At 33.1% G+C, this 12,330-nt stretch overlaps 2 protein-coding genes across 3 annotated transcripts in view; one reads left to right on the forward strand and one right to left on the reverse strand.

Moving 5' to 3' along the window:
• The first annotated feature begins 1,551 nt into the window (after positions 1-1,551).
• Positions 1,552-12,330, forward strand: part of LOC136035695 (uncharacterized) — a 49,014-nt gene continuing 38,235 nt past the window's right edge. Inside the window, exons 1-2 of one of the 2 annotated variants that reach the window (XM_065717634.1) lie at positions 1,552-1,670; positions 8,454-8,580. In XM_065717634.1, coding sequence (XP_065573706.1) covers positions 8,562-8,580 — 19 coding nt within the window. In that variant the 5' untranslated portion in view covers positions 1,552-1,670; positions 8,454-8,561. The remainder of the gene's footprint in view (positions 1,671-8,453; positions 8,581-12,330) is intronic. The other variant, XR_010619498.1, reaches the window with a different exon arrangement.
• On the reverse strand, positions 4,480-5,301 carry LOC136035800 (uncharacterized). The gene has a single exon (XM_065717771.1). The coding sequence runs from the start codon at positions 5,299-5,301 to the stop codon at positions 4,480-4,482; it is 822 nt and encodes a 273-aa protein (XP_065573843.1).

Below are 12,330 nucleotides of genomic sequence, written 5' to 3' on the forward strand. Positions count from 1 at the left end.
TTAAGCTGCTTGAGGCCACCACAGTTACGCACATTCCTCCTCCAACCTAATCTATTCAAGGCCTCCCTCTTAACACCCTCCCAGGAAGTTCCCAGTTCCTTTAAATATTTATTTCTGACATCCTTCCACCCTAGACGAGGACAAAATGCTTTCCGTGTAGTCTCAGCCGGTTATTTGTTTATGCTTATGGTTTATTGAAATTAGTAACTGTCGAAGATGGAATCACATTTCTCCCTATATTTCAGCTAAATTTGATTAAAGACATAAAGCCACAGCATTAGTGTTATGACAGTTATGACTACAGTGTGACTGCTCCCCGGTCCTTGCTCCCTGGTCCTATCTTCCAAAGTCTCCTGGTATTATCTTATCAGTTACCGGCTGATGCTGTTTCCCTTCTTTTATTTCGAAAATAGCGAGTCGGTTGAACTTCGTTGAAGTAAGGATGCTAAGGCTGTTTTAAATAAGTTTTTTAATAAATATTATTAATTTTAATTCTCACATTTTAATGTAAGTTTATTGATGTATATATATATATATATATATATATATATATATATATATATATATATATATATATATATATATATATATATATATATATATATATTTCTCGTACTGTGCTGAAGACGGCCCTTGGACATAAGGCCAAAATTTCCACACATTTGATTTCCACTCTTTCGAATTTTTCGTTTAAGCATTTATCACAATCCTGTTTAAGCTTCTTTGGGATCAAACACTCCTCTTCCGGAATGTCAGATGAGCAGGTTTTCCACTGGTCCGGGATCTCTTGAAGAAGTTCCACATCAGTTTCGGGGTTTATAAGGCTTGCTCTAAAATTTTATCAGCTTCTCCACTTTTCAGTTTTTCCGTTAGATTTAGGCAGTCCTTCTTTGTGCTCCGAAGCAGTTGGAAGATCACTCCAGATCTAGGCTTATCGGATTCCTTCCTGATATCGTATCACAACTTAGCACGTTTTTTGCTTGCTTGACCAGGAGACACTTGTCCCAACTTGGTTTTTGAGAACTAGAACGGACGTTACGACAGGGGACAGCTAACCTTTCTACGGTTTTTATGGCGTGGCAAATTTCTTCACAATAGAAGTTTAAAGCGACTGAATTTCTTATTAAAGAAGAAATAAATCACGCACGAGATTCGTTCGAAGTATGGCGTATTTTTTTGCACTTGATCTTATAATTTTTAATATTTTATTATATCTATATATATATTTATAATTATATAATTATATTTATTAATATATTTATATTTTATTTATATTATGTATTATATTATATATTATCGAATTTGGAACACTTTTTGTCTCTACTTCAACGGTTTTTGAATTTGCTAGGTGTTACGAGGTGGAATGTGACAAAACGTACCATTCTGTCAAAAATCAATGGCAAACGCTCTTAGAAAAGAAAGCAAATATGGTGTTGGTGGTTTGAGGATTCCACGAAAACAAAGAACACTTAACTAGTTCCTAACACTAGCTGGTCCTACCAGGACCAGCACTTAATTGCAAAACGCACTGTATGCTCTCATGAGTTTTACATCTATGCCATTTATAAAACTGACGTAGATGGTTCTCGGAAGCAAAAGTATTTAAACAAAGAAAATAGGCTACATGCTTAAAATATAGAAAATTCCTGGTGTAAAGGGAAATAATAATGGTAAGAAGCCTTTGCCAAGGGTTTAATGTCCTTTAAATATTTTAAAGGATAGAATTTTCTCTTTATCTCATCACATTTAAGTAACTCAAAAACATTCAAAAATTGTTATGGGGAGTAAGAACTGCCTAAATTTGCTTGTGCCCCCCTCTGATGCACCAGCTGGCCCTATGAGAACAACTTGGGCACAATATAAATGGTGAAAATTATGTGAAAAAAAGACGTAAATAATGGATTAGCTTAGGGCTATTGAGGTTTAGGAATACTTTATGTAGGCTAGTCTAAGCTAGGCCTAGGCCTATTCCATCTGTGCCCCAGAGAAAATTCTAGGCTTTGCATTAACTATATTTGATGCCATCTTTAAGATCTTGCAATGAAGCAGTAAACTTCTAGTCTAGGTAATGATTTTGCCAATTTGCTTTGCTAACACTTTTGACACTCCTACTACTTTTTGAACAAACAAGGTTTTATCAGAAGACATTAGAGTCTTATAAGACATTTATTGAAGAGGACTTGGTAAATTTATAGCAAACCATATAACTGACTTGTATAAAGTGAATATACCACTTGATGCCTTTTTATGCTCTTTACAAATGTAATAATTGCTTCTACCTTAAATTCAGATTTAAGCACTTTTTTTAGCTATTAAAAATTACAAATTTGCAAAAAATTATGACAGTTCATATAACTGACTTACCAATAAAGCAAACACACCACTTGCTGCCTTTTTTATGTTCTTTATGAATATAATAATTGCTTCTCCCACAAATTCAAATTTAAGCACTTTTTAAGCTCTAAAGAATAATGAATTTAAATTAAAGTATAAGTTATCTGTCATTTCTGACAAAATAATACTACATTTTCTCTGTACTGTTTTTGACAAAATAATACTACATTTTCTGTGCTAAAATTATTTATAATAAGGTTAGGTTAGGCTGGGTTAGGTTAAAAAGTGCTTAAATCGGAATTTAAGGTAGAAGCAATTATTATATTCATAAACAGCATAAAAAAGGCATCAAGTGATATATTCACTTTATACAAAAGCCAGTTATATGGTTTGCTCTAAATTTACCAAGGACTTTGTTGCTCACTATGATATTTGGCTAAGACTTTGGCAAACTTCCATTAGCAAATTATTGAAAACTATAAACTACACTTTTATGCAGTTTATTGCTTTATAGCCATATGTAATGCAAAAATTTGGTAAAATTCTAGTTTATCTGCTTTTTAATATCTTGGAAAGGGGTTAAGCTAAGAAAATAAAACCTACAGGGATGGGTCTACAGACTAAAGTTTGTCCTGGGAAGGAATTTTGAAGTACCTACTTCCAATCCTTCTCCCTCTAGAGGGCCCCTGACCTTTAAAAATCTTTGCTATAAAATTGAAACTTTGCAAAATAGATTGTCTGCTGAAGTGAAGTACAACAAAACTATTTTTAGCTTCACACCTTTGCTCAATCCCAATTTATGAGGTAGCCTATCAAAGATCTGTAAAAACATTTCCTAAATTGAGAAAAGCCCATTGATATGGCTTAAAATTCTACTCAAATAACAGGAATTGCATTTTCAGAACCAAAACCAGAGGAAAAGAAACTGAAAACTGAAAATTAAGGTAAAATGTTATTTTGTCAAAATTTCAATAGGTATAAGCCTGTCAAGTAGGCAAACATGCATACTCTAAAATTAGTCGAATATAAGTGAGATAGGCTATCCTTAGTTGTGTCACTGAGAAACCAAATCAATACATTAGTATAAGTGTCCACATTGCACTTTTTGCCTTTTTGATAATTGTATCAACATGAAGGCTGAAAGAGCAGTCAATGCTAAACTTGACACCAAGCAATACTGCCGAAGATTCACTAGGATAAGGAGGAGGAGGGCACACAAAGTCTGCTATAAAATTGAAACTTTGCAAAATAGATTGTCTGCTGAAGTGAAGTACAACAAAACTATTTTTAGCTTCACACCTTTGCTAAATCCCAATTTATGAGGTAGCCTATCAAAGATCTGTAAAAACATTTCCTAAATTGAGAAAAGCCCATTGATATGGCTTAAAATTCTACTCAAATAACAGGAATTGCATTTTCAGAACCAAAACCAGAGGAAAAGAAACTGAAAACTGAAAATTAAGGTAAAATGTTATTTTGTCAAAATTTCAATAGGTATAAGCCTGTCAAGTAGGCAAACATGCATACTCTAAAATTAGTCGAATATAAGTGAGATAGGCTATCCTTAGTTGTGTCACTGAGAAACCAAATCAATACATTAGTATAAGTGTCCACATTGCACTTTTTGCCTTTTTGATAATTGTATCAACATGAAGGCTGAAAGAGCAGTCAATGCTAAACTTGACACCAAGCAATACTGCCGAAGATTCACTAGGATAAGGAGGAGGAGGGCACACAAAGTCTCTCTTCAGGGGATTAAAGCAAAGGATTTTAGTCTTTCCTTTGTTGTTTTGGGACTGTTCACAGTACATTCATCTTTAAAGTTGTTGATTATTTCGTTACAGAATTGGGGGGCAGCCTCAGACATCTCAACAATGTACTTCAGTAGGACTGACAAGTCGTCTACATAGCCAGAAAGGATGAAATTTATCACTGCCAAAAACAGTAGACTAGTGAGCTTAGTACCTTGTGGGGCTCCACATGTAAGCTCGACCCATTTGGAGTTGGTATCTCCTGGGAAAAGACTGTAACACACTGATAACAGGCTTGTAAAAAATTGATCACTAAAAGGAGAATATATTTTTGCACACCCATGGTGCGTAGATTTGTGATAGTAACAGAATGGCGAATAAGATCAAAAGCCTTTCAGTAGTCTACAAGGAGAAGGTTGACTATAGCACTTCCTTGGTTGAGCCACTCAACAATGAGATGGTACATCCGTACTAAATAAACAGTTGTGCTGCTGCCTCTTAAGCATCCATACTGATACGGGTCTAGATGTGCAGAGACCTGTGACATAAGTTTGCTGTAAATAAACGTTTCTGCAACTTTAGAAAGGTTTGGAGTTATTGATATAGGCTGGAGTTGATCACAAGATTTTGGACACCTTACTTTTGGAATAACGCAGACATATGCTCTTTTCCAAGCACTAGGGAATACTTGCTGACGGAAACACTGGTTGATTATAGAAGAGAGTGGCTTAGCAAGAAAAATGGCGAATTCGCGTAACAGCTTTACTAGAAGGTCACCTGGGTAGGATGCACAGTTTTCTTTCAGTCTTAGGAGTTCCTTATAAACAGTGAATTCAGAGACTTCACATATGCCCTCAATCGCTGCACCAGCAATGATAGTATCAATTTTTGATTTGGTGATTGATGGAAATGTGGTACAAATGTCAGCAAAAAAAGAATTGACTTCATTAGCTGAGGTTAAGGTACCATCCTCTTTGAGCAGCCTTAGATCTCTGAGTGTTGTCTTACCGGTAAGTCTTTTTACTGAGGAATGCCATTTGTGGGGGTCTATTGTGAGTAAGGGAGTAATTTTATCCCTCACATATGGCCTCTTGGCGCGCTTGTTCAGTTTAACAATATGATTATGCAACTTGGCTGAAACTATGGTATCACCAGTGATATGAAGGCGACAACAGGTTCTTATTAAATTCTTTATAAAAAATTCTCTATAAAACATAGAGACCTCTCATTAGAAGAAGTTAGGATCTAATTCAATATTTTCCAATAAGAAGCTTTTAATCTTACTTTTGAACTCTGGTAGGCTATTAGCATTTCTCAAAGTATTTGGCAAATAATTCCATATTTCAGTCTGGTAAATTTGATTGAAAAACCAGATGAAATGAGACATCTTGTCTCTGTAACTAGTTGCAATGCATGTTGAGTATCATGTTGGTGGATTTCATCATTCCTTCAAAAAGTTGACATAAACAACTCAGGTGCAGTATTCTACCACCTGTCACTTGTTTTTTTGGTTTGTATTTTAACACAGTTGATTCTAATTACAGATACATGAGTTGAAACAAAAGATACACATTGGGAGAATAGATAGAAAATATATAATTTGGGCTAATATTTGCATAGGGGGGCTAGGGATAAAGTTTAATGAGGCTGCATGCACAACGTGATTGCTACAATTATTATAAATTGTAAAATTACCTTAAAAATTAATCTTAAAAATTATTTGATATTGTAATTTTATGGGAGGGGCAAAGACTGATGCCTTGATTAGATTAGGGTGGAAGAATGGTCACAACTGTCTGTCCTGAGCCAATTTGGTCCTGCAGTGAGTTGTTAGTAATAATAATCTGAGTACTAAAAGTCCTAGAATATCATCCAACATCCAGTTAATTTTCGTTCTCTTGATTAAATCACCAGCTAAAAGATGAACCTATTAAAGTTTTCCATGCCTATATAGTCTTGGGCTTTATGTAGACCCATTAAAAGGGCTGTGATATATTTGTAAGTTTTATAATTATTATATTTTCAATCAATGAAAGGTGGTGCAAGTGGTATCTTCATCTCTTATCTAGCAAATTAATTGAATTAAGTAAACATTTAAACAAAATACAAGTAAAGCTAGGGTGCTCCTGTATTCGTCTCAACATCCAGCCCCTCTTAATAATCCTCTGTCTTTTTTCAACTGTTCAAGGAGTAAAGTACCTAGACCAGTTTTAACAGCCTCAGGACCTGGATAGTATGTTCTTTTCCCTGAAGCCTTCTAACCTCCAAGGTCCATATTTTGTACTGGAACTGGAAATTGCTTGCAAGAACATTAACTATTAAGAGATTCAAGTCGATTGCAGGCAGCTGTTTCAATTCATCAATGCTCATTAGGATTTTTTTTTGAGCAGGTTTTTTTGCTGAAAGCAAGTAGCAATATTAAATGTTAAAACAAACAGAAATTAACGTGTGTATGAGAGTGGCTACCCCCTCTTCAATCCCTTTTTCTGTACACTTAAGTCTTAATGTCCTTTAAATATTTCTCATTAAAATTCAATACCCATTTGTTTTGAGCAGTCTTTCTTAAAGGATTGTTACTAAAAGTCAAACTTTAGTGTATAGAGCAAGAGACGAAGGAGGGGACATTCCTCTTATATATAGAATAATTTCTGTTTTTAAGTTTTGATGTTGCGCCTTACTTTCAGTTGAGAAAACAAAAACATTCTTTTGTTCGATTTCTTATTGTTTTTCAAATTCTGCTGGGAAGTACCACTCCCCCTTCTGCAGAAAATTCTCCATCTCCCTATGGAGAATACTCACTGTGAAGAATCCCCTCCCCCCCAAATAAATTTTGCATGTTTCCCAATAATAAATACTACACGTAAACAATGAGGATATTGCTTAACTTATAGCCCTTTCACTGGGGACAGCAGGGGCTCATGTAATACCCAGTGGCATAGTTATTGGACCTTTTAACTATGCTGAATAAAATACCTATCTTAAAATTTTTATTGGATGTCTTTGGAGGAAAAGGGGAATTAGGAGGGGGATCTTCAAAGGCCATTGGTTCAGTACAATTACCTCTGAAAAAAAACTACAAATAAAGAAGCTTTTGTGATCTTTCTTGTGGCAAAAAATGCAAAATTCTACATTTTTTTGTGGACAAGAATGCAAAACCTCAGCAAATAAAAAGGCTTCTATGATCTTTCTTATGGCAAAAGAATTATCCAAATTCCACGTTTTGTGTAGATAGGAGCTTAAAACCTATACAGTATGGCTCTCTGATATGTAGAATATTATTGTGTGGTACTCCTTAAGAGCGCTTGAATTTTTGGGGGTATCTACCCTTTTTTTAAAAGAAAAAAATTTCTCAGGCCTGTAGGTTTTGATGAGCAACATTAATATTACTGAATTTTAAACTTTTGGAATCAGAAAACCAAGTCAATTCTTTTAATTTATAAATTGTCATCAAAGTTTCTTTTTTTAGAGTTTTAGTTTCTATTCAGCAACGTTGCTCCTTGCTTATAGGTTTTTTTTTACCTTGAACTGTTTGATCAGGCAAAAGTACAATCTCAATTACTGTTCCATTATGCTTCAACTGGGTTTTTATGTTGAAATAAAAACACAATTTAACAAAACTATTTCCCATCTTCTATGAGTCTGCTTAGATTATCAAACCTTGCTTTAGTGTACTTTGAGCAAAAAGTAAATGAGGGTATTTGTCTTGTTTTATCGAGTATTTTTATTGGCCTTTAAAGACCCCATTTTCAATCTTCATCTGTTAAATTATTTTTTTTATTTTTCTTGCACCTGGCCTGCACATATTTCAGTATTTAAAAACAATACCTACATGATCACTATGTTAGGAACACAGATACGAAGATTATATTGCTGGATAAATTCCAAAAGTTCAAATACCCCTTCTTCAACAACTGCTATCTGGTCTTAAGAAGGATCAATGGACTAGTGAAGACTCCTTCTTTTGGCTTGGAGCTTGTCTTTGTTTGCTTCCTTGCATAAAGGTCCTTTCAATACTCAAGAGCAAAACTAGAATTGATATTCACAGGTATATTCAGTATAGAAAGGGGTCTGATACCCTGCATTTACTTTTGGTACTCAAAAAGGGTACTAGAACTTTCAATTTCAAATTGAACAAGTACCTTCCAAAATTTTTACAATCATTCCTTCTATTTGAGGCAGTCTTGACAGAAAAAACAAACCAATATAAAACAGCTTAGGTAGCTTTACTTAGCTCTTTACAGCTCTTTACTTAGGTAGCTGTTATTGTGCTGCCTATGATAATTTTAACTACTTACATGGTAAGATGTAATCACCTTATCAGGTTTGAATTATGACCATAGCACTACTGAAGCCTGTTTTTTTTTATAGGTTTTTGCTTATCTGATGACCTCAATAAAATGTAGCGTTTTTCTTGCCCTCAATTAGCAGCTGTTGAAACATTACAAAGGATTTTTGTTGTTGACCTTCCTCATAGTCATGACTTCGAATCCTAAGGGTAAGCTTTTAGCATATTGGGATAAAAAAGAACATCTGAGAAAGGTATCCCAGGAGACAAAATTCATCCACTTTCTCAAACAAAGTTCTTTTTTAGGTTGTTTTTAGATATAGAAACATTTATTCACTCCACAAAGAAAAAATTATGCAGTGAACGCCTTGTAATCATGCCCCTCTCCACTGCCCTTTGTAATCCAAAATGTCTATTATTATTGTATATTTTTTTGACAGTTGTTGCTAATGTAATTAATTCATGATTGAGCAGGGTACAATTTCGGGATCTATATTGACCAAAAGTTGTTTTTTAATAATAAAAAAAGATGATTTTGTGGCTAGCAAAGGATGGCTAAAACGTTTCGAAAGTGGTCATGGGATATGTTTTATGAATACCAGAGGAGAAAAACTTTTTAATGATGCCATCTGATTCAAATTAAGACTTTCGCAGAAGAGGAAAGATTTAAATCTTAGCCCATCACAGGTGTACAATGCAGACAGATAAGGGTTTTTTTTTTTGGCGTGTGTTACCTAAAAAAATGTTTTCTATAACGCGCTCGTCTGGAGTTTTAACAATGTGAAAAAAAATTGGTGAATATTTTCATGCTTCATTGATTGATTCATGTGTCATTTTAGTCCATAGTTTTTGGCTATTTTATTGCATATGTACATTTTGTACACAATTATAAAATTGTACAATATAAAGTAAAATTATAAAATATAAAAACACATAAAATTATTATTTTTTGTAAGCTCTATAGCATTAATGACATAAGTTATCTTTTGTATCGTTTTATTTACTAAATTTGGCATACATAACGAAGTATAATTTATATTTCAGTATATAACCATACAGTATAGAATCTTATCTGTAATTTGTTGGGTAACATGGTATTATTTTGTAAAAAAATACCCGGACTATAGGGGATACTATATATGTAAACAAACTAAAAATATACAATATTAGAAATCTTGGCTAACTTTAATTTCCATTGACTTCCAAAAAGCATTTGATCTTGTTAATCATGCTATATTAGTCCAGAACTTGTCACTGAGTTTAATATTAATTTAATCAATTTAACTGAGTTTAAATAAATAAATTATTATTATTAATATTAGTTATTCCCTCACGGGATTTGTTGCCTCCTTCTTAATGTTCTAGATCATAAATATTTAAATAGCTGAACCATTATTCCAGTCCACTCCCTGTCCACAATGGAGTACCTTAAGGTACTCCCCTATGCTGTCTTCTTTGCTCAGTTATTATTAACAGCCTGACCAAGGAATTTCTTGACAGATGGAAATTTGTTGATGACCTTATGGTGGTTGAAACTTGTTATAGAAATCTAATGAGCGACTTTTGAGCATCCTCCCATATAGTATAGAATTTTATCGGTAATTTGTTCGGTAAAATGGTACTATTTTAAAAAAAAATACCCAGACTATAGGGAATACATTGCACAGGATGCTTCGGACTTGGACATGCAAATAAACCCTTCTAATCCCTGACCCATTTTCTCAGTATTATCCATACTGAAGATTGTATGTCCCCTTTAAATTACATCACAATTTCTTCTAATTTAAAGTGGAATTTTGTGTTAAAAATGCCATCCCTAAAGCTAATGCATCCCTCTTTTAACTTCTAAGTAAACTTAAAATCCTCTCTTTCCATCCTTAAAGGATTTATAATAGTAGTAATGGGTCAATGCATCCTTTGGGCCAGGTAGCTACTACTCTTTTCTTCCTTAGTGGTTTAAGATCGTGAAGAAGGTTTAGCAGCGATTCCCCAGTGCTGCCATATATCTAACTAAACTCATTAATGGCTATATTTTAAGCTAATTCATGTGTATCCTTCCTTAAGCTTCTAAATAAACTTGAAATCCCCTCTTTCCATTCTTAAAGGATTTATAATAGTAGAAATGGGCAAACATATTCTGCAGGCCAGGTAGCCACTACTATTTTCTTCGTTAGTGGTTTAAGATCATGAAGAAGGTTCAAGGGCGATTCCCCTAGTGCTGCCATCTACCTAACTAAACTCATTAATGGCGATATTTTAAGCTAATTCATTTATATCCCTTCTTAAGCTTCTAAGTAAACCTGAAATCCCATCTTCCCATTCTTAAAGGATTTGTAATTCCTTTGTCTGCACTTGTCTCAAACATAATTATCCAGTTTGGCACCCTGGCATCTCCAGGGAAGAGTCAAATAAAATTGTATCCATCCAAAAAAGATATTGTTTTTCTCCTTCTTTTTTTCAATGTTCTTTTTAAATTGATTTTTATATTTATGTTTTCTCTTATTGAGTTTTACCTGTTTTTACTTTTTTATATTTATATTTTTGTTTTTATGTTTTTGTGGTCTTGTTTTTATTTATTACCCCGAAATTCAAATATAAATTCAAGCCCTTTGGGACTTGTGATAGAAATTTTTGAGAATAAGTATCTTATCTTTTCCTTATTGTACATCTTGAACTAGATATATCCAGACACAAAAGTTCTGTTCCTTCCCAACAAAGTTAGAACTAGAAAATATTTGTCTTGGAGTTATTTTATGGGATTAATTTAAGGGAAATCTGCTACATGTTTTCTAACTAGTTTCCTTTGTATCATTGAAACATTTTTTATAGTGTCATTTTATCTCATGAGTTTATATTTGAAAACTAAATCAATAAGTAAATCATTTTGTTAGTACTAAAACACTATGAAAAACATGAAATGATTATTTGGCTCAAGGGTTGTTGTGCCCCGCACAATACAAATAAAAACACTGAAAGAACTATAAACAATGTGCTAAATCACACAACACATATAAAATAAAGATAAAGAAGAATACACGCTGGAATATAGTAAAAAAAAAAGTTAGTAATAATAATTATAGCAATTAAAAGAAACCAAGAACGTAGAGAAAAGAGGAATGACCAGATTGGCATTAAAACTAAAAAAAGAAAAAAATACTATAGATGCTACTATTTTATAATCCTAATTCATAATCAAATACGGTTGCTCTACTTTTCATAGAACAAAGACTTATAATCAAGACCTGTGCCATAGTAGTAATAGCAAAAATATTGCAGGGCTAAAAAAAAAAAAACACTGTTAAATTCGAATTCTATATACGGGAGCCCTTTTTAACGTATTAAAAAAAAAAAATTGTATAGGAATTATCTTTTATATGTGTGCTGGTCCAAAAGGGGGAAATGTATTAAAAACTTCAAAAGACTTTGCAAAATTTCTCGAAATTACTTTCCTTTTCTTCGATTCAAAGAAACCGAAGAAATCGATTCGAATTTAAAAGACTTTGCAAAATTTCTCGAAATTACTTTCCTTTTCTTCGATTCAAAGAAACCGAAGAAATCGATTCGAATTTCTCTCGAAGAATTTCCTTTTCCTCGATTCCGTAAACGATCTGACTATTAATATGTTAACATATTCTAGAATATTAATATGTTTTTAATATAAGAATATAAGAAAACAGATAATATAGATTATATAGATAATATCTAATATAGATAATACAGATAAAATAGAAAATAAATTAATATAAGAATATAAGAAAGAATATCTGGAATATAAGAATATTCTAGAATAACATATTAATATATTCCTGGAATATTAATATATTCCAGATCATTAAGAATTTCAGTAATACTGATTCAAGGCATTCCTTAGTGTTCTTTATTATCATTCAGCTCGCTAGTACCCTTCTAAACTGTAGACCAAAAGGTAAAGACAAATTAGGACGCATTCAATTGTTTACA

Source organism: Artemia franciscana, chromosome 14 (assembly GCF_032884065.1).
Source record: "Artemia franciscana chromosome 14, ASM3288406v1, whole genome shotgun sequence".
Classification (NCBI taxonomy): domain Eukaryota; kingdom Metazoa; phylum Arthropoda; class Branchiopoda; order Anostraca; family Artemiidae; genus Artemia; species Artemia franciscana.

Coding starts and splice junctions, on each gene's coding strand:
- LOC136035800 (XM_065717771.1), bottom strand. CDS start 5,301: ATGTTTTATAGAGAATTTTTTATAAAGAATTTAATAAGAACCTGTTGT.